General features: G+C 35.9%; 1 protein-coding gene and 1 long non-coding RNA gene across 2 annotated transcripts; both read left to right on the forward strand.

Moving 5' to 3' along the window:
- Positions 1-2,347: 2,347 nt before the first annotated feature.
- On the forward strand, positions 2,348-9,010 carry LOC145681590 (uncharacterized). Its single transcript, XR_014130826.1, has 3 exons — positions 2,348-2,457; positions 7,157-7,281; positions 8,742-9,010. It is a non-coding gene; the product is annotated as an uncharacterized LOC145681590 (long non-coding RNA).
- Positions 9,011-14,855: 5,845 nt separating this feature from the next.
- On the forward strand, positions 14,856-20,751 carry LOC145681591 (uncharacterized). Its single transcript, XM_081753217.1, has 3 exons — positions 14,856-14,917; positions 16,751-16,916; positions 20,294-20,751. Exons 1-3 carry the CDS (start codon positions 14,881-14,883, stop codon positions 20,406-20,408), a joined length of 318 nt encoding a protein of 105 aa, XP_081609343.1. The 5' UTR covers positions 14,856-14,880; the 3' UTR covers positions 20,409-20,751.
- The last annotated feature ends 538 nt before the right edge of the window (positions 20,752-21,289 follow it).

Here is a 21,289-nt window from a genome sequence, read left to right on the forward strand (position 1 = left end):
TTTTTTTTTCTTCTGTAGACAAACAATAGCAGAAGCGCCTTATGTTGAGCAATTGGACAGCAGTTAAGATTCCTCCTTCTTCATGTAGACGATTTCCTCTGAGCGTCAGGAGGATACACAGAATGCAGGCCTTGGTAATCCAGAGATCCCACCCCACGAAATGACTACTTTTCTGTAAATTATATCTAATTGTAGAGATGATGATAGACATTTTAGTAAATCATGCCCTCAAAAGGCCTTGTCTACGCCCATGAAAAACAGTGAAAATTTTAGTGTACAGTTAGTGATATTTCTCCAGAAGTTATATTTCCGAAAATTCCGAGTGTGGTATCAGTATTTGTGCATTATCACTTTTTACCCGCAGTGATTTGAAACACACTAAAAAGGAAATGTTCTGAAGTCTTCACTGGTTCCCCCTATGACCTCATGTCAATATTGTCAACCTTGGACATATCCACATCTGAAATATCACCTTTTATGTCAGTGATCCAGAAAACTATCCATTCGACACAAATATAGCATACTTCTAACTTCATCTGCACAATTGTGCTATGATGGTTTAATTCACTGAATGCTCGCTTATATGTTGCTCTCGTCACAGGAAAAGTGTGATACAGTTATGAAAGAAAAATGAAATGAAATATTTAACTTTTACGTAACACGATTATACCGATTATGCTAATGGAGACATTGATATTGAGAAATGAATGCAATCTTGGATTGAAGAAGTGGGAGAAAACCGAACAAACCGAGAAAACACCTGCGCACAGCGTTTGTGCATGTCAAAGTTCATCCGGAGCCAGCGGGGATCGAACCAAGGAAAAAATATATGCACCATAGGTAAAAATATAAAAGAATACGAACAAATACGGAGCACTATTATCAATAAGAGTTACATAAGAATAGATCTTTAGTTATTTCATTCTAAGTTAAATTTCAATCAATCTTGTTCTTCATTACTTTTCGAAAAGTTAAATTGTTGCTGCAAGGACGTGATTAATCTTTTCAGTAGACTTCATAGTATATAGGTCTTTCACAACTTCTGTTTCATCTCAGGCTAAAGTAGTTACATTGTGGACATTGAGGAGAAAGTGTGAAACTATATATAAAATTCTCCAAAGTTGAATTACGAAACTTCAATGGCCCCCTTTTTGCTGTACACCTACCCTTTTAGGAATATTTTCTAAGGCCGTAGGAGTTTTTTTTACTGCTGTGTGAATTGAGTTGTATGAGCTGTAACTGTTTTTTAAGGATATCGAAAGATCCTATACTCAAACACAAATCATTTCTTTCGAAGCTCTAATGGAAGGCGAAACGAATCATCGTACACATGTTACGTTTTTGAAGAGAAAAATAGCAAAACATTGATTGCACAAACGGATAATGGTATCATTTGCATGCAAATTTATAACTTATAAAAGGTGTGGGTTGTTAGATGAGGGGTTAGTAAACGGGATTCTTCTGCTGGTGGATCTACCTTGAATCGCGTCCATTCTTGTTGCTTTTTTCTTTTAGCTACAATGAGTTTGTGCATTCCAGATCTACATGTTTGAACCAAATCCAATACCAGTAGCTGTCATTATTTCCAAATACGAAAAGTTATTACACGCTTTTCATTAGCTTACAGTACTCAACTTTGATATCAACTCTTCCATTCTTCATTTCTCATTTCTTTACATGTTTTGTTACAAAATTCATGAATGATGACGGAGAAATTGCTTTACAGAATAATGGTGACTGCTTTGAAAGCAAGTGCGTAATATGAGAATTAAATTGGTCATATCTTTAATTTGAAGAAGAAACAAACTTGTGAACCAAAGGTTTAAGAACATCTCAAGTTATCAATATAAACTTTGCCGAAGATTATTCACTTATATCATCATAACAGAAATAAGAAAGACGTTCTGAAACGAAGAAATATAACATACAACTTTGCAAGCGGAGGCAAAGAAACCTGAAGTAACAAGACTATATACGAATCATCTACACTCAAAAAAATTTTTGTAGTTTAATCTACAATATGTGTAGGTAATTTCGCTTTACCCTTCATTTTGTAAGTCGATATACACTTATTAACGTTAATTTACAAAATTCTATATACTCTTACAAATTTGTGGTAAACTTACACGATATTCTGATATTTTTATTGAAGAAATTGTGATTTTACATCATTTTATGATTGTGATTTATAAAACATACAATGTACGATGTTTTCTTACAAGTTCTATTTCATTTTCGACAACAAATTGCATCATGGGAATTCATTATTGCCAATACAATCTGAAGGTTTTCGTAATGTATTCCTATGTTTCTGTACGTAGATAAGACACTAACATTACAACTAATAAAGAAACGTCACCTGTCAACATTGAAGATCTATTTTAAGTTTTAATGGCGATAAAGCCGGTTTTTGTAGCCCGTTTGTGCGACGAAACAATAAGTAGGAACGACTGAAATGTAAGTAGTTTCATTAAAATTATCAATATTTAAATTAAGATTTATAAAAAGATTATAGTTACAGACTCTGCTGTAAGATTTATAAGATTATAGTTACGGATTCTGTTGTAGTTTTGGAACACCATATTTTGGAAGGTTTACCGGTAAAATTCAATACTTTGCATGAAGAAAACATTTGTATGGACCAAATTTCTGCAAGCGACAAAATTAAATACCAAGTAATACAGCTGTATTTTAGGATCACAAGTGTTAGGTTACTAGTATAAAATTATTACAAGTGCCTTGCGATTTCTGAAATAAGTGAGTACATATGGAAGGTGATTGTATTAGATGCTATTTTTCACCAGCGCGGCAATGTATTTCTGCACGGTGTACAGGAGTGTATTTTATATTTAGAAGTGGAACGTTACTAGATTGAAACCATGACAAGTGCTATTCAAACTCGTATCATTGCCAAACCCTACTTCTTTTCACTACTCGCACTATACTCACGATCGCTGATGCACCTGCTCGGTTCAGACGTACCTCCGCTCTACCGCGCGGCCTACCAGCTTCACTCTACGTCGACTTCGGTACAAAGCATTCCTGCTTTATAGTGGCCACGTAGCACAGGTTTCTTTTCTCTTGTTTGCATTGTATGTGCAGTTTTACTTTTGGCGCACCAATAGAAATAATTGTTGAAAAATTGTAATTCTTTCACTTATTTCCTTCTTTACAGTCTCCTAAATGATTTGATTTAAGCGACGAGAACATATCTTACATGGCGTAGATAAAATTAAAGGGAGCCATCACAAACAGTTGTGGAAAAATTACAAATCTATTACGGTTTGCGTATAAAAACGATGTCGGGAACACAAAACATCGTCTAGGCCTACTAGATGGCCACTAAAAACCACGAATGCTATCTAACCCAATCAGGACAGGACGAAGCTGGGAGACTCGATCGTTAGCGACCGGGTACGTCCGAAAGGATTACGGCGTCAGCGAGGATAGTGAAAACGAGTGGGTTTTGGAAATAAACGAGTTTCAAGAGCACTTGTCACAATTTCATACTAGTAGCGCTACACTTGTAAACAGTTTCTGTACACTGTGCAAAAATACTCCCCCACCCCGGTGGAAAATAATTTCTAATACAGTCATCTTTCATATACACTCACATATTTTATCCGTCGTAAAACACTTGTAAACAAAATACAGGTGTGCTACCTTCTCTTTCATTCCATTGTTTCCAGAACTTTGTTCTTTATAAATATATTTTTCATGCAAAGTATTGAATTTTACCTGAAAATCTACCAAAATGTGATGCGCCAAAAGTAAACCAGCACCGGATTGTATTTTTTATGCCATTTATTCTACGGTATTTAATATGGAAATAGTAAAAGAACTTAAATTTTTCAAGAATTACTTCTGGTGGCTCCCTTGTACTTTATCTATACCAAGTAGGATATTTTTATGTCGCCCAGCGCAAATCTTGCAGGGAACAAGTAGAAGGAAATTAGTGAAAGAATTAGAAAATTGTTCTTTCAACAATTATTTCGAGCGGTGTGCGAGAACAAAACGTGCACGATATTTAGTTCTTTCTAGACTCAATGTACATTTAGGATTATTAAACATTGTTTTCTCTGTTGTTTCATTGCTAAGTGTGGATTTACTTTAGAAGGGTTAACCGTTATAGATACAAATACAGTATAGTGACATATGCCATAAAAACTATGCAAGAACTGCAAACCGACGTAGTGCTAGATTACCACAAATAACAAAAAATGTATGTAACAGTCAGAGCAGTGAGGGAGGACGCGCTTAAAACGGGGGTATGTCTAAACAGAGGAGGAGCGTAGGAGTAGTACAATTGACTGTCCAAAAATTAGACAATGTATGTGTAGTAGCCCAGTGAAAATAATTTCGGCTGACAATTTAGTTTCTTCCCCAATCTTGCGTATATAAGAACTCCAGTGTTATTTACTTCACAAAATATAGCTGAGCAAGTGACAGCGAACGAGGCGGATTAGACAGTGCTCCTTGTTTTATGCCTGTATCACAATTTACACAAATAAAAGTATTCAGTTCTGGAGCCATGAAACGAAAAATGAAATCTTTGAGTTTTACGTCCCACGGCTATGCCGGTTAGGCTAAAGGAGACGGTGATGATGATTAATGAATGAAATGGTGAAATGAAGAAAGTGGGAGGAAACGGGAGAACCCCGAGAAAACCCACGCACACGGTGTTTGTCCACCACCTAAGTTCACTTGGTTGGGGCTGGGATCGAACCCGGGACCCCTAGCACCAGAGGTGAACGCTCTACCACTGAGCCACCGCGGCCCCGAGCCATGAAACGAGTTGGGGATAGACACTAAATGTCATCCAATAATTTCCTTGTGGTAGTTGACATACAATGTATATAATTATATTGACAATTTTGTATAACGTTCGTTTGGCTCTTGCATAGACTATATTTGTGTATCTGTGAACTCTTAGTAGTTCTTAACGTACGCGTCTTCAGTGTGCAAGATCGGTTCAATTCCCAGCGGAATCTCACGTTTCACATTAAGGTGTAGGTCCATTTTTCATATAGCCTCGGTCTTGAAAGTGGCTCTAAACTCCAATGCGATCAACTTTGTGTCATACGGGCGCGGATCCAGGGGGGGGGGTAGTGGAAGCTTTCTTATATTATATATATAAATAAAACCCATCCCAAAGTCTGAAGCCCTTAAAAGTAGCAGTATGACAACCCACCGCTCCCACCCCAGAAGTCGGTCCTGGATCCGCCCCAGGTGTCATACCGTCTATTATATTCAATGGCCTGATTCTCGCCTGCTTTCACCTTTTCCGCACAATAGTAGATTATATAATAAACAAGAAATCTCTTGTAAGGATATCTAGTGAAAAAAGGGTACTCATTAAGAATGATCCGTCTGTTAAAAAAAAGAAGCTTGTTTTAAATTATTCCCTAAGGGGATGTGGACTATTATTATCCTGGCACATGCCCAAATATTTGTGTGCAGATTGATAAGATGCCTGGAAACTAATATGCCCTGAAAATGATTACGTGCAATACTATTATTTGCAATTATCCCATCAGAAAATTTACTCGTAGTGTCTTGGAAAATGTTTCTTTCGGCAGTTGTATTCATGGGTGCCTGTTCACTGTACGGGACTTTTTCTTACGGATAAAAATAAGCCTCCAGACGTAGGCCATGAAAACGATTGCGAAAAACACTGTGCAGTTCGTAAATTGGTATTCTGAGGTGGATTCGGACGTTGTTGTGTTACGTTGCTATTTTTAACTTGTTAAACGCAGTCAAATATTTATTATAATACTAATAATATTGTTATATAGTTATGGGGGGCTAGTGGAGCTTGTCTCTTCAATATCTAAACTACTTACGTTGTCATCAATGTCTACTGTTTCACCCTCTCCTATTTTGTGAGTATGTTTTGTTGGTTAGTGAACACGCTTCGATTGAGTAACCTTTTACTAGTTTGCCTTTTGTCAACTTGTTCGTGTTATGAGAAATTCAATATAATTGTTACTTTCGTGTGTATTCATTGGCTTGTATTATGTTCGTCACTCCGCAAAGAATATTGTGATCCCAAGTTAATACCTACTTCGAGATGGTGTGTTTTGTCTTGAGTGAGTGGGTAGCATACCTCTGTGATCGTTCATGGTTTTAAGCATTACAATTGGTGGTGTTGTAATGCTCTACGATCTATTTGGTCACGGGATGGGGTTAATGTTAACACATGGTTTGGCATTTGTTCTGAAGTTGGTCGCTCACCTTGTTTGCAACTAAAGCTTTTTTTCGGGGGGATACAGTTTCGCTAATTTCTGTTAGTATTACCTTAGGTTATGTACTGTTTCACTTTAGGAGGGCTTGAGTGTACTTACACAATAAAAATTAATGTGCTAAAGACGCTAACCAACATATGCTAGATGGGCACCACAAAGCACGAATGGTATCTAACAGAGTCAAGGCAGGAGCGCGGCAGGAAGCCCGATCGGTAGCAAGGGTGTGCATTCGTAGAGAATAGGCGCATCAGGGAAGGTGGGTATATGCTTAAACGAGGATAGCGCAAAACACTGTGTATAACATAAAATCACAGTTTCAAGAATATACTTAAAACTTTGAGTGAAATGCATGATTTATTACATTCATATTTGAGATCAGGACCATTGATTTCTTGTTCAGTACAGTACAAAAATAGCGTACCATTTGATGAACAATTATATTGTTCAAATGTTCTAAGTATTGAAATAAATGGAACATCGTATACTGAAGACCATGTGGTGGTTTTTCATTCTAAAGGATGTGACGTAACTTTCGGGCGTGTGAAACTAATTTTAGTAAACGAGTCATATGGTGTATGGTTTTTCTGTAAGAAATTGCAAACATAATTTTTGCCAGATTTAAGAGTGTACAGAGTAGTGTCTCAAAGGGCTTGGATATGTGTTCAGAAGGATGCTCTCCTAGACTATTACCCACTGACAGTGTATGAAGTTGATAGTAAACTGTATATTTAAAAAATTTATCAGCAACAGCAGCTACTAATTTTGATAGAACCTAAGATTTGGAACAATATGATTGTTTTTTCACAAGTGTCCAGGAAAGAAACGTAACAGCTACTGAATCCTACTTTAATCATAAAAATAATTAATAATGTGTAAGGATATTGCTTTAGTCTTCACATTTGTTTTTCTAGTGAGATAATGCCATTGCTAAAAATCTGTAAGTCAAACAGAAGAGGAAAAAGTATTCATTATGGCAGAAACCATAGATGAACTTACGAAGAAAGGGAGTGAAAGACTTGGAATTAATTCAGTTTAGGTAAATATATACCATAGTAGTGTGTTGATGTAACAGGTGCGATAGTCAATAATGAATAAGAGGGATGATAAGAAAAAACGGTTACAAAAGGTTTTATGGGTTGTATGTGAAACATAGCTGGAAGATCAATACTAGTTCTCTATGTAATCACATTTTCTGTGAAAACACCTGTCACAACGGAAATGAAACGCTGCAGGATATTCAGCGAAGTCGCCATTCCGCTTCTCTTATGGTTCTCGGATGATGCTCGTGGCACCTATTACGTGCACACTTTCTTATGCTTAAGGACATTAACCACAATGTTCTGCATAACACTATGTGGTAGTCTCAACACAGCTGATATTGAGCGTAATATTCTTCTGTCCTTATGAATATACTCAACCACAAGAGCACAGTTCATGTAAATGGTTGAGGTGCTGGGTCTACCGTTGTGTCTAGCGTTGTCTTTAACAATACTGGTCCCTCCTTTCAAAGTACGACCTACTTCGCTACATGTTGTCTCAGCACAATTTGCTAGATCATTGTGCTAGATTCACAATTTGACCATGAATGTCAGCAAATGTCATTTTTGGCCCACAGGAACCGCATCTCTGACCTTATTTGTACTCTTGACCAGCTTTCCAGACCAGTTACCTTTTTAAATATCCGCTTCTCGGGTATGCATGGCAAAAATCCTAAGCCCTCCATTCTGCAACAAGACGAATATGTCATTTAATCTTCAAATAACATTTCATTAAGTTACAGTGAATGAAACCACAGTTATGTGCTATGTAACCTTTTTTTCGATCATCCCTCATAATTACATGTCACTTTCCTCACATTATGTTCGTTTCGTTATGTTAAACAATTACCTGTTACTTCATTTAAAGATAATATGTATTATTGTGTGGTGTTTTTACTCCTATAAGTAAGTGCAAATATTGTGAAAACCCATCTCTTCTGCTTTTACATACAGATGCTCCGAAAGATTTCTGCTTTCACTAATTTAAAATCTGTTCCACTTGCGTATATTTGTACCATAATATGTAATGACTTTTATGTTGGTGTTCTGCTATTTCCATTTGCTTCTTTGTTTTCTTTTATGTTCTGATTCATAATCTTACTACAGCGTGAATAAAAGCATATTCTCAAGCTTGCGTGTTTCGTAGCTTTCGTGGCAGCAAAGGTTAACTTTTGCAATTTATCACCTTTTTGCGAAATTTTTCCAGTACACGTCTATTGTCATATACCAGTTAATTTGATTTTACAGCATACATGACAGTAACATGACAGCATACATGACAGTAAGTTATCTTTTTTTTCATTCATTAACGTTGAAAAATTAAATATGTGTTGTGTGTTCCCATTTGTTGAAAAATCTGTAGAATTAAGTTTCTTGATTTCTTTTGGATTACTGTCAGGTTCAAGTAAATTTACTTAAGTGTGTTATAGAATAATGATAAATTTCGAATTTTCCACAGGTGGTTTTAGAAAAAGACGGAGCAAAAATAGAAGATACAGAAGTATTGTTAGCATTAGCGCAGACAGTCGACCCATTACACTTTTGTTTAATGTTGCTGACAGAAAATGAAGAATGGACAGAAGGTAAATTCATATTTTGTATACTAAATCTTCGCGTGCATGTTTATTTGTCAGCATAAGTGTACGTAGTTTGAATAACTAGATCAGGTGATGCATGGTATCTGTCCCAGCAAACATCGTACAGTACAGAGCCCCTAACTCCGTAGCCAGCACGCGCGTGTGTGTATTTTGTAGGTTGAAATCTTACTGGAAGTACACCACCTCGAATGAAGGCCAGACATTAGTTCGGATCCAAATTTTAATAGTTGTTCGTTATTTCAAAGCTAAGTGTCTCATGCTAAGATAAAGCAAAGTCATATTGAATATTACGTATATTAATATTCCAGTGAAACTACAAGAAGTAAAAGGAGGGTGATCAACAGTCACAAACCTCTGGATTTACAACGAATTTTGAAAATGGCACCATTTAGTGCGTCACACTCGTGCACCCTTCTGATCATGTTCTTCTAGAGTGTTGTACGTGAAATGTCCACAGTTCGTTGGATATTAGCCTGCAGGTCTTCCAAAGTATTATAATTGGCCGAGTTGTAAGCTGCTGACTTTAGACATTCCAGAAGAAAAAGTCTAATGAATCAACCGACAATACTCAACACACTTACGAAAACGTTTGTGTCTATTTGTGCGTGCTATACTTGTAAAACACACCACTGTAACTAGACAAATTGCACTAGAACATCCGTGGACTGATACCATGCTGCACTGATATCCCTTAATTTGTCCTCGATAAGAACCGTCGGTCTGACACTTGGGGAAAGAGGGGGGATACTTTCCTGGGATGTGCCTCTGCATAGCGTACCGTGATGACTTCGTAACTCAAACTCATTATGTACACTTCCAAAATCAAAATTCTTTCTTCCAGTGTGTACACCATGTAGCTGTCGTACTCAACTAATTTCTTGCGTGAATTATCACTACCTCGCAGCTGCAACAAAAGAAAAAAAAATGCAATAAGAGTTTGCGTGACATTTTGATCACACTGTACTTCAATTACTATTCGATTAGTAATTTAACTTGAGGTTCGAGAGATGATGAAAATGAAATGATCCTTATTTATAGTTGTTTTCTATCAGGGCAACAAGGAAAAGACGTCCATGAAAATTTCGTAATTTGAAAAAATAAAACTTTATTTGATTTGGCAACAGTGTTAATCTGGTAGTATTGCAGGGTATGTCAAACATGTCTCCTGTTGATTGCATGATATGAAATTTCAGCGTTTTGTATGTGTAAATTTAAAAGTTAGGAGAGCGTGTCACCAGTGTCCTGGCACCTATCTGTGCTTAGTTTGATCCCCAATTGAGATAACTTCATTAGACATAAACCGGAATGTAATGGTTTTGGTTGCATTGAGCATTTCTCACTTAGCGTCTGTGCTGAAAAGCGACTCAACTTTAGTCAGTTAAATATGTGTTCTTCGTCATATATTTGTTATTTTTAGTTTTGATCATAAAAATATGATCTTGAAAAGATATATATATATATATATATATATATATATATATATATATATATATATATATATATATATATATATATATATAATTTCCTAGTAAATGTAGCACAACATAACAATTTTGTGTTTATCAAAATGCAAGCTGAGTTTTCAAAATAATTCAACTATACGATAAATAGAAAATAAGTTAAATTAGTAATGATCTACTCAGAATTGAGTACTCCTTTATCTAAAGACAATGCAAAAGAAGGTAGTTTAGTTGGAAGACGATGGCTCAGCAGTAGAGCTCTTGCCTCTGTTGCGTAGGATCCCTGGTTCGATCCCTTGCCAAGTAATTTTGTGGTGGACAGCATCGTGTCGTTGGGTTTTATCGTGTACTCCCGTTCCCTCTCGTTAATATTCCACCAGTTTTTCCATCATCATTCACTTGCCTCAATTATCGTCTCCCTTAGACTGAAAGGGCATAATCGTAAGATGTTAAATTGAAAGATTTCGTTTCAAAAGAAGGTAATTTCAACATAAATAGAAGCCATGAACAAACAATTATTTTGCTTTTCTTATTGTATTTATCTACTTTGCTTTCTAGAACTTAATGTGGAGATTATAGATAATGCTAGCGAGACTTCTTCAGAGAAAATATTTACCTCTGATTCAGACGATTCACTAACTACATTGCAGTCTCCTCAGCTTTTGAACACCCATGAATTTGAACATGCCTATGTGCCATGGACAAACTTTCCACCACAGTTAATTAATACGTGGAAAAAGGGAAAGCCCCAAGCCCGTCAAAGCGAAGGCAGATGGTACGAATTTTATCCGACCATTTATTATCAGTAAAAAGACGTATCAGCAGAGAGGATATAAGAAAAGTGTGTGTGGAAATAGTTGGAAAGTATCCTGCTTCATTTCAGGATAGAGTTGGTGGAAATATCATTGGTGGTGGATACGAATCATTATACAATCAAGTATACAATAGAATAGTGAACGTAAAACGTTGTTCTAAAGCGAATGCGCATATGGAAAATGAAACAGATGATCAAATTCTGAATTCAGCTGTATCACCAGAGCAGAGAAAAGACAGTTATGGTTGTGTAGCTTGGCAGCCTTCTGTTTTGCCAGAAGGGGAGGGTAGTGATATTCAGGAAGAGGCACGACAGTGGCTAATAAACAATGAAAACTTAAGTAATAGAAATGAAGAGCTAGTGAATACCTACATGAAGAAAACTTATATGACCCAGAGACTTTGCATAAATGAACAGAAACTAGTGCAAGAAGTACGACAATTATGGCCTGTCCTTTTCGAGAAAAAAAATTTTTTTAGCCATGCATGTATATTATTAGGATTTAATGTAGAAGAAAAGTGGAAGACTTCGTTTGAGCAGAAGACAGATGCCCTTCTCTCGTTTTTCCTAGCTGCGAACTGCAAAAACAAACATAAATTACAATTAATTATAATGGATGCTAAAGTATATTCAAAATTGGAGAGCTGCAATTTGTCTTTATGTCATGCTGTGATCCCGTTAATTGCTGTGTATTTCAACGAAAAGGAGCAAATAATTCAACAAGTGATTGTAAGTATTTAACAAAGCTAGGAAATTTAGGTGCTGCACTTTTTTTTAATATTAAAATGCCAAATTAGCTTGCTTTTCAAAGAAAACACAAAATAATCATTCCTAACTGGCATGGGTTGCACGTTTTTGCACTTTTTTTTCAATGCAAACTGTTTTTGCACATTTTCTCACTGTCATTACTGTTATGCACTTTTAATCACTAATGAATATTGTTGGGTGCTGGAAAAAATTTAAGCTGTTATTAAGTTTTCAATTCGAAATACGCTTCCCTTAGTGTTGTTTGCCATTTTCCTGTGTTGCCAGAAACTATATGCTGAAACAGAAAGTGAATGGCGGGAAAATATATATAATATTGTTAAACGGTGTTAAGAAGATTATACTCGATCGACGGGTCTGTTCTAAAATGCAATGTAACAAAAAACCTGTATGTAAACAGGAGTTACGACATAACTCTTTAATGCCTATTGTTACTCTTTCCATTACAACACTGCAGGAGTAGTGTCCTGAGAAAGATGAGGAATGGGTTATTGTGATTAATGTGTAGGAAGCAGTGGAGGGTTTTGCAATATTGGAAACCAGACCCTAGGAGAGAGCTTACCTAAAACCCTATCATTAAGAATGATAACAAACGAGGAATTTTACCGACTAAAAACAAAATACGCACCACTTGCGTCTGTTGATATTGAACGTTTCTTTTCAACATACAGACATTTACTTAGTGCTCAGTGATACAGCCTCAGTTAAAAAAAGAAGAAAAAAGAAAAAGAAATATTTAATGTTATCCGTTTTAGCAGTTTTCGGGGCTTCAGACTCCAATAACTTTATGGGGGGCACGGTGGCTCAGTGGTAGGGCGTTCACCTTCAGTGCTTGGAGTCCCTGGTTCGATACCAGCTGGCGCCGTGTGGACTTTGTGGTGGACAAACACCGGGCTCGTGGGTTTTCTCGGGGTTCTCCCGTTTCCTCCCACTTTCTTCATTTCATTCATTATTCATCATCACCGTCTCCTTTAGCCTAACCGGAATACCGTGGGACGTAAAACTGAAAGATTTCATTTCATTTTTCCAATAACTTTATATCCTAGGACTCTTTTTAGGCAGACATAAGTAAATATTGAGTCATACGAACATTACCATAATTTTGGTACTGTTTGTATGGACATTTATATTTTAAATTTGACTTTTTTTTAAACAAAATGTTTCTTTTTCTTTTTTGAAAAAAATTTTGCTCTTAACTCTGTTAACCATGAACATCTATGTCGAATTATTCTATTTCTCACATCTTTCCCTATTCATTAGATTAGTTAAGTCGCTTTAAAATTCGTAGAAAGATATTGCTGTTGTTTTAATATTAACTGAGTTCATGCTCTTGTGAGTATTGTCTGTTTCAACGTGTATGGTATTTAAATAATAATAATAATAATACTAATAATAATAATAAATTACTACTAACTGTAGAAAGCTTTTCTACAAGTCAAAGGGTATATGCTATACACTGAGCTTGATGGTCTCCTTCAGGCTCGACGATCTAACTGAAGATTTGATGGTGTGCACAGCAGTAAAAATTGCAACAAAATTTAAAGTAACTACCTATTGTAAGTTTCCTTTGTTGAGTAGTTGTAATTCTTCTGTCTATCAGTCTGTCAACTGAAGTTCTTGTGGGATGTGCTACATTGTCAAATCTTGTTTGCTATTTTACCTGAAGAAGGCTCAGAGGGTATACTATTACACAGTACTTTCACTTTGTTTTGAACTTTAAAACAGATTTTTCTGGTGCATGTTTGCCAATTTTAAAATTTATCCTGGTAATGCCTTGATACAACCAGCATTCTAACATGGTGCACCTCAACGCTTCACAGCTTTTTCTCAGCATGATATACAGACTACTATCTTTCTCGTTTCCCTTTCTTATTCAGCTTCTTTCCGCTCCATATCTGATGAAGACATCAGCGAAAATGTACTTCTTAAACATATGTGATTGTTTAAACTATTTGGTGGTAATGAATTAATAGTGAACTTATTTCTTGCTTCGGAATTCTATTCAATTCCGAACTACATGAGCTCAGCGGGAATCAAATCCGGGTCTCCCACGTCAAAGGCGCGTACACTAACGGCTTAACCACGAGGAAGCTTAGAAAATAGTGAAAACATGTTAACACATTCTAAAATATACACTCAGCTCTTTCGTTAAAATGCTTTATCAGGTAAAGTTTAAAGAAATAGAGAGAAAACTAGATATATTTTTAGAAACAAAGAAAAAGCTGCGAAGCTTAATTGTGGTTTATAATTATTTAAAAGGCTGAAATTCACATACGAGATAAGAACCAGAGGTACTTTTGGAATCGTTTACTGTAGGCATCACTTTGATTGCTTTATTGCCTAATAAAATGCTTCAATGTTGCAGGCATGCATCCACGAGGTTCCACTGCTTCCAGATCCCCCCTCCAAAATTCCGAAATCAACATATATTTGTATACTTTCTCAAAGCTATAATTGTTTAACAGAGGAATGATTGATGTAACATGAAAATTTGATCTTATAGATCATCTAAACTCTTTCTCTTAATTATTATTTTTTTTAATTAATAATAAAGCTAAAAGTATTTTACAATTACTTATCATCTTTTTGGGTGCAGAATAATACCCGTTCTATACTACATAGACGTAGTGGCTTGTAGTGTTGGACCTCCATAAAGCTTGGAATCCTCCCAACAAAAATTTCTGGGTTTGCTGCTAATTCCGTGATAAAATTTCCTTTGACTTACATCCGGAAGGGTTGCTTATGAAGTAGCTTTATGATAGCTTGTGCTGCACCAGACAAGTACAATTAATCGTAACAAGCGAGTTAAACATCTAATATGTTCCAATGTTTAAAATTCTTGGCAACGCACTTTATATTATTGTTATTATTTATTATTATTATACCAATTTTTAAAGTTGATGCCTTCCTAAGATTTTCATTTGTTTTCAGGACTCCTTACGATTTACTGACATTCAAAATATGATAACGGTATCCACTCCAGTTGTAGCTGTTCCAGGTATGTAACTGTTTAATATTTTGATTTGTTATAACATAAACGTAAATTTCGTTTTGTTGTATATGTAAACAATGACTAATACAGATGGTTATCAGAATAATGAAAACCTATTGTTAGCAGGACGTCAGATTTGTTTGCAGTGACTAACCGTTGTTAGTGCTTTGTTAGATTATAGTTTATAGCAAATCATTTAGGATAGAACGTAGGCATGTGTTGAGGTGGACAGACAACGGTGATGCAGAATGGAAGTTTCAAATAGGCGAAATTGTTTGTGCACATTAATTGAATATGGCAGTTTCTACGTTCCAAAGATGAAAACAGCCCTATATGTCAGTTGCATATTGACTAATTTAGTATTGTTTGTCTCTCCTCTAAAATTAGTTTCGATGGAGATGACTGGCTTTCGAACTCAACGATTTAATTGCATTGTCTTCAGATTTTTTTTTTTGGCTCAAACTATGCTATGCTAAATATTGAAAGTCTTACAGAACGGCTTTTTCGTCCGTCCTGTCGACAGGTATCAAAGCAAAACCGGTAAGAGATATCGAAATGCGGTTTTCTACAATCAATGCAGCGTTCTAAGAAAAGGTTCTACCTCCTCCGTTAAACCCTCTATTCAAATAAGTGGTGTGAGCTCCTTCGTGGCTTAGCGGTTAGCGTACGTACTTTTGGCGTGGGAGACCTGAGTTCGATTCACTTCGGGAGCTCATGTGGTTGGAAGTCCGGTTCAAGTTAACCATTTCCGGTTTCAGAATTTATCGACCCTATCGAATTATCTGCTCTATCGAATTTATAGAGCAGAAATGGTAATAAATAACGACAAACTCTTCGTCTAATATATACAGCGTGTCAAGTACATGTATATAATCATAAACCACAACATAGTGTCGAAACCGGAACTGGTTGACTTTTCTCGTATTTCTGGTTCCAGATTTTCATACAGTAAACCTGTAAGAGATATGGATAAGTGGTTCTTTCCAATCGATTCAGCATCCCCAGAATAGGTTCCACCAAGTTTTTTTTTCTTTTATCGCCATAGAAGAAACACAGTAAGGGATATTAGTAATGGCTTTTGGATATGGGTTCAGTCGCGGATTAGGTTCTATCTTTGGTCTTATTACTCGGTTGCAACCAGCATTTATAAATACACTATTTCAAGTTTCAGTATTGATAGTTTGAAAGTCTTAGTTTCACACTGTGAAACGAACCTCACTTTTATTTTAATAACCATTTGTATCTAATTATAGTAATTTTTTTCTAGTAGTAGTTGGAATAGTATTGAAATAGCACGCATGACGCAATAATATGGACATTAAGAAATAAAAGAAATCCTTTATTCGTTTAATAGCAGGGGCGCAACATCACCTGAATGAAATATGAATCTGGACCACTTCGTCTTTCATTTTATGTATTTTGTATTGAGTATAAATGTTCCTTTTAGAAGGTTTAAATTCATAGTTTACTTTTGTATCTTATACCTCAAAAAAGATTATAACCTAGTTTCAAATGTGCAAATTTTAATTCAGAACAATTTTATTCTTCAAGTTTGTGTTAATTTAAATTTATTATTAAATTGAAATAATTTATTTTAATTTTAGAAATAAAGCAAGCTTATTATTTGAAATAAATAAAACATTATAAGTAAATGGAAGGAATGCGGAAAAGAAATGTCAATAATGAATTGTATGTCTAATTTTGTTTAGTATGTTGTTTTATTAATATATATATATATATATATATATATATATCATTGGAAAAATTGAATTTTCCATTACCCATAAACTAATTCCTTAATATTATGATACTACCTTTGTATTCTAACGTAATTTTCAGGCTCCAATATGTACAGTTCTTCATTGCGAAGTTACGTAGCCATTGAAGGAAAAATCATCCTGAAGGATGCATTCCTTACACCAGGCTTGATGATGTTCTGCGCATATTTCGTTTTCAATATTAAATACCCAGAAAATGCATCACTAACTTTAGAATTTATTCAGAGGTAAGTAAGTTTTCCCTCTTACTTGGATTTAGTCCCAACCTAAGTCACTTGACCTAGTTAAACAATTTTCAGATTTCGTAAGGTTATTATACGTTTCTTTAGCAAAGGCAAAATCACAGCAGCATTTCTTTCTGAACATTCCAATACATCCTTTAATTGTAATATTAGATTTATTAATTGTGAGAGAAAAGTATAGTAGAAAATCGAAAATCAGGTCCAGATCATCATAATTTACCACAGAGAAATATGAAAGATTTTTTTTTGGGTTTTAGAAAGAGAAATTGATTTTTTTTTTCTCGGAAATATCGATTTTGTAAAGTAGGGACATTATATTTCACATTACCTAGTGGTGTACATTCCATTGTCTTGTATCTTCATGAAACGTGGTGTATAACAAGGTAGGAAGATATAAAAATCCGTTTTAAAAATACCTCGTTACCTCGGATTAATTTTTTACAACTTTCGTAAGGTTCCGTAAACGATGCTGTTGAAGAGCAAGGTTACATTTTTCACATTCGTTAAATTAGAGGGCGTGATTAAAGTAGAAGCATTCTAATGAGAATTACTTGAAATTCGGTGAGAATTTCAAAAATATGGTGTAAAATAATATGGATGTTTTACTAATCCATGGAGGAATCTCCGAAATGGTGATAGTCGATTGTGAAAACGTATATATATATATTAATTTACTAGTCGTTATGTCTTTTGCTATGAACACGCAGGAGATTGATGTAGAATAATACACACATTTGAAATAACATTTTTTACTTTACATTTTTTAAAAATGCGATATAGGTACACTATTAGAAAATTAGAGATCTCTCTTTCATTTTTCCCAAGCCGAGGTTTGAAAAGTTTCAGCTGCAGTTATTTTTAAATAGATTTAACTTGCATGCAGAATCCGTACATTGATATGTGTTTGACTCTTGGTTGTGCTGATGACGTGTGTTGTGCGTTAGCACTTTGTGAATGTTGTCCAAACCATTGTTCATATTTTCCTAACCAGTAGCAGTTTTAAGCCTAGTACTACGAGCCTTGCTTACAGCACTTTACGTTTTACGGAATTTGGCTATTAATAATTAAACTATATTACGTGAAATTGGTTACGTAGGTTGATGGTGGTTGTTGAATTGAACAACTGCGGTAGCTCCTTTCCCCACAACTTAGGATTAATTTTTTCGTTTCTTTTCTCATTAATAGCATTGTTTATCTGTAAGAAAGCACTTCTGTTCAGTGTCTATATTGATAACTCTCAAATGACAACGACTCCACATTGAACGTGAAAGAATTGACTTCAATCCAATATTGGAAATTGCTGAAAGTGTCCTATCCCGGTGTATAATGGTCTACTTGGATTAGCCTCCTACGTTTCGGGAAAAGAGAGTGTTCTTGTTCTTTTGCACTCCCCTTGTACATTATATCCTTTGTATATAGCTAAAAGTAAATACAGAACGCTACTTTTTAATACTTTCATAGGAAATTGTGTGGTATTTCAAATGATGCTTACATTAGTGTCATAATCCTAACAAAAGAAAGATTTTGTAACTTGTGGAAAATCCAGTCACTACTTTGGATACATACAGATGGTGATCAGAAAAATGGAAACACCTGAACAAAATTGCAACTTACCAGATTAATATTATGTCGGGCCACCTTTCGCCTTCAGAACAGCCTTGATGCGACGTGGGATGCAGGCATAGAGGTCGTGAATGGTAGCAAGTGGAATTTTACACCATTCCCCGTGCAGGGCATCAGCCAGTTCTGTGAGAGAGGATGGAGGTGGAACTCGTCGCCGGAGTCGTGTTTCCAAGACGGACCACAGATGTTCAATTATGTTGAGATCTGGGGATTGGGCGGGCCAGGGAAGGTGTTGAACTTCTTCCCGATGTTCCTCAAACCACGCTGCAACAACGCCAGCTGTGAGAACGGATGCATTTTCATCCTGGAAGATGGCGTCATTGTCCGGGAACAACATCCGGACCATAGGATGCAAGTGGTCTACTAAAATTGCGTCATAATCGTTGGCAGTGATTCGTCCGCTAAGTGTAACCACACGACCCAATGAAAACCATGATATGGTGGCCCACAGCATCACCGACCAGCCGCCATCATGTTACACAGTTGGGCCGAGACACTGCAGATCATAAGCTTCTTTGGGCGTTCTCCACACATAAACATGGCCCGTAGTCGGGAATAGGGTGAAGGATGACTCATCCGACCATATCACACGTTTCTAGTCCTGAACGGTCCAAGTTGCATGGTCGCGGCACCATTTGCGGTGTGCGAAAGCGTTATGGTCCCCAATGAGCGGTTTGGCCCGTGCAACACAACCTCGTAAGTTCATGCCATGTATATCGTGGCGGACTGTGATTGTCGAAACAGGGTGTGGGAGATGCTGATTGAGTTCCTCCGTCACTTGCTCCGCAGTGGCAGGACGGTTCTGCGGGACAATGCGCTTTAAAACCCGGCGTGACCTGTCGCTCATGATTTTCTTCCGCCCACTGTTCCGCTTCCCCGATGTGGTTTTCCCTATGTTGTGTAGGCCGTCATCACCTTCGACACTGTCCCACGCGACACACCTAACACAGTAGCCACTGCCGTCACACTCACTCCACATAACCGCGCACCAACAGTGTGCCCTCTTTGAAAATCTGAGAGGTCTCCCATTTTACACTATCTCCGTCTGCTGCAGCCTTTGGACATTGCTGTTCCACTGCGCCTGACGTAGTATGGAGACCGACCTAACACACCACCACCAGCGCTGCGGGCGCCACGACACCACTGCCAACCCATACATCTGACGTGTTGCCAACTACAGGTGTTTCCATTTTTCTGATCACCATCTGTATTTCAGGGATAAAAAGTCCATTTGTCATTTTACACATTTTCAAAATCCTCAATAAATTTTCAGTAAAGTGAACTTAAATCTGCTGCTACGTAATTGAAGTGAGACGTCCTGTTTTTTTACTGGATAGTATACACCTTCGAGCTCAATAATCTTTCGAAGGCTGTAAAAAAAGGGGGGGTATGTGCGAAAACAAAAAATACGAATTATTTTTTTTCCTTATAGATACTATATACTAAATTTCACAGAACCTTGGGGTAGTTCGATTGAAAGTTATATTTGAATTAGATGACTTGGTGTAGAATGATTACTATTGAGATATTAACTGATTATACTTTAATAGTACATGTGGAAGGTTAATCGACTTTTGTTCCTTTGATGTACCAAATTGCCCAGTAGATATCGCTGTCACTTCATTTTTAACCTGTGTTTTCATTCTTTTAATTATCGTTTTCGATATTCCTAATATTTAGTATATTATCGCATTCCATTTTCAATTTCTTTCTTTGACTATTGTTCCCTTTCATTGCAGGTTTATTATGGAAATAAATCCTCCTGTGGGACACAAACGTCCAAAGAAAAGTCCATCAGCAATAAGCCCCAAAATCCTGAATTTGATTCGAGAAGTGGAACGCTATCTTCAATAGAAGCTAGTAAAGTCTTACTTGAGTTAAATGTAACATGGTTTAATATCCTTAAGCATAGGAAAGTGTGTACGTAATAAGTGCCACGGGCACCATCCGAGAACCATAAGAGAAACACAATGGCGATATCGCTGAATATCCTGTAGCGTATTATATCCGTTGTGACAAGTGTTTGAACAGAAAATGTGATTATATCGAGAGCTTTATATATACATATATAAAAATGTTTCTAATAATTTTTCAATATTGACACCTTCAACTGTTCATATTACCGCAGCTTGCAAAGGATTTCAATGGTCACTTGTAGTTAACCACGTACTATCTGACAGTTGTCACGATGACGAAAAAAAAAAGTAAGAAAATAACATTACACTCAAGTAAACGTACTTGTTTCTTTTTATCTATTAAAAAATACAAAGAAATATTTTTACTAAGAATATACGAAATACGTTACTTTATGTAAAATATACAATAGAGTTTAGAATGCAACAAAAACCACATTATATGTTGAATATAATGTGGTTTTTGTTGCATTCTACACTCTATTTTATATTTTATATAAAGTAACGTATTTTGAATATTGTTAGTAAAGATGTTTTTTTTTAATTTTTTGATAGATGAAAAGAAATAAATATGTTTACTTGAATATTGTGTTATTTTGTAATATTGTTTTTTTTTTCAGTCATCATGACAACTGTCAGATAGTACATGGTAAACCACAAGTGATTATTTAAATCCTTTCCAAGGTGTGGTAATATGAACAATTTAAGGTGTCAATATTGAAAAAAATATTAGAAATAATTTTATATATGTATATATAAAGCTCTCGTCATAAAGTGAAGGTAATTCTGTGCATATGATTTTATGTACGCAATTATAATTTC

The sequence above is a fragment of the Thermobia domestica genome, chromosome 3 (genome assembly GCF_964235325.1).
Source record: "Thermobia domestica chromosome 3, izTheDome1.hap1.1, whole genome shotgun sequence".
NCBI lineage: Eukaryota > Metazoa > Arthropoda > Insecta > Zygentoma > Lepismatidae > Thermobia > Thermobia domestica.

What these genes read in the sequence shown, in the direction of transcription:
- LOC145681591 (XM_081753217.1), top strand. Translation starts at nt 14,881, where the DNA reads ATGATAACGGTATCCACTCCAGTTGTAGCTGTTCCAG. An exon ending in TCCAGTTGTAGCTGTTCCAG is followed by an intron (nt 14,918 to 16,750) that starts GTATGTAACTGT and finishes CGTAATTTTCAG; the next exon opens with GCTCCAATATGTACAGTTCT. An exon ending in ACTTTAGAATTTATTCAGAG is followed by an intron (nt 16,917 to 20,293) that starts GTAAGTAAGTTT and finishes CTTTCATTGCAG; the next exon opens with GTTTATTATGGAAATAAATC.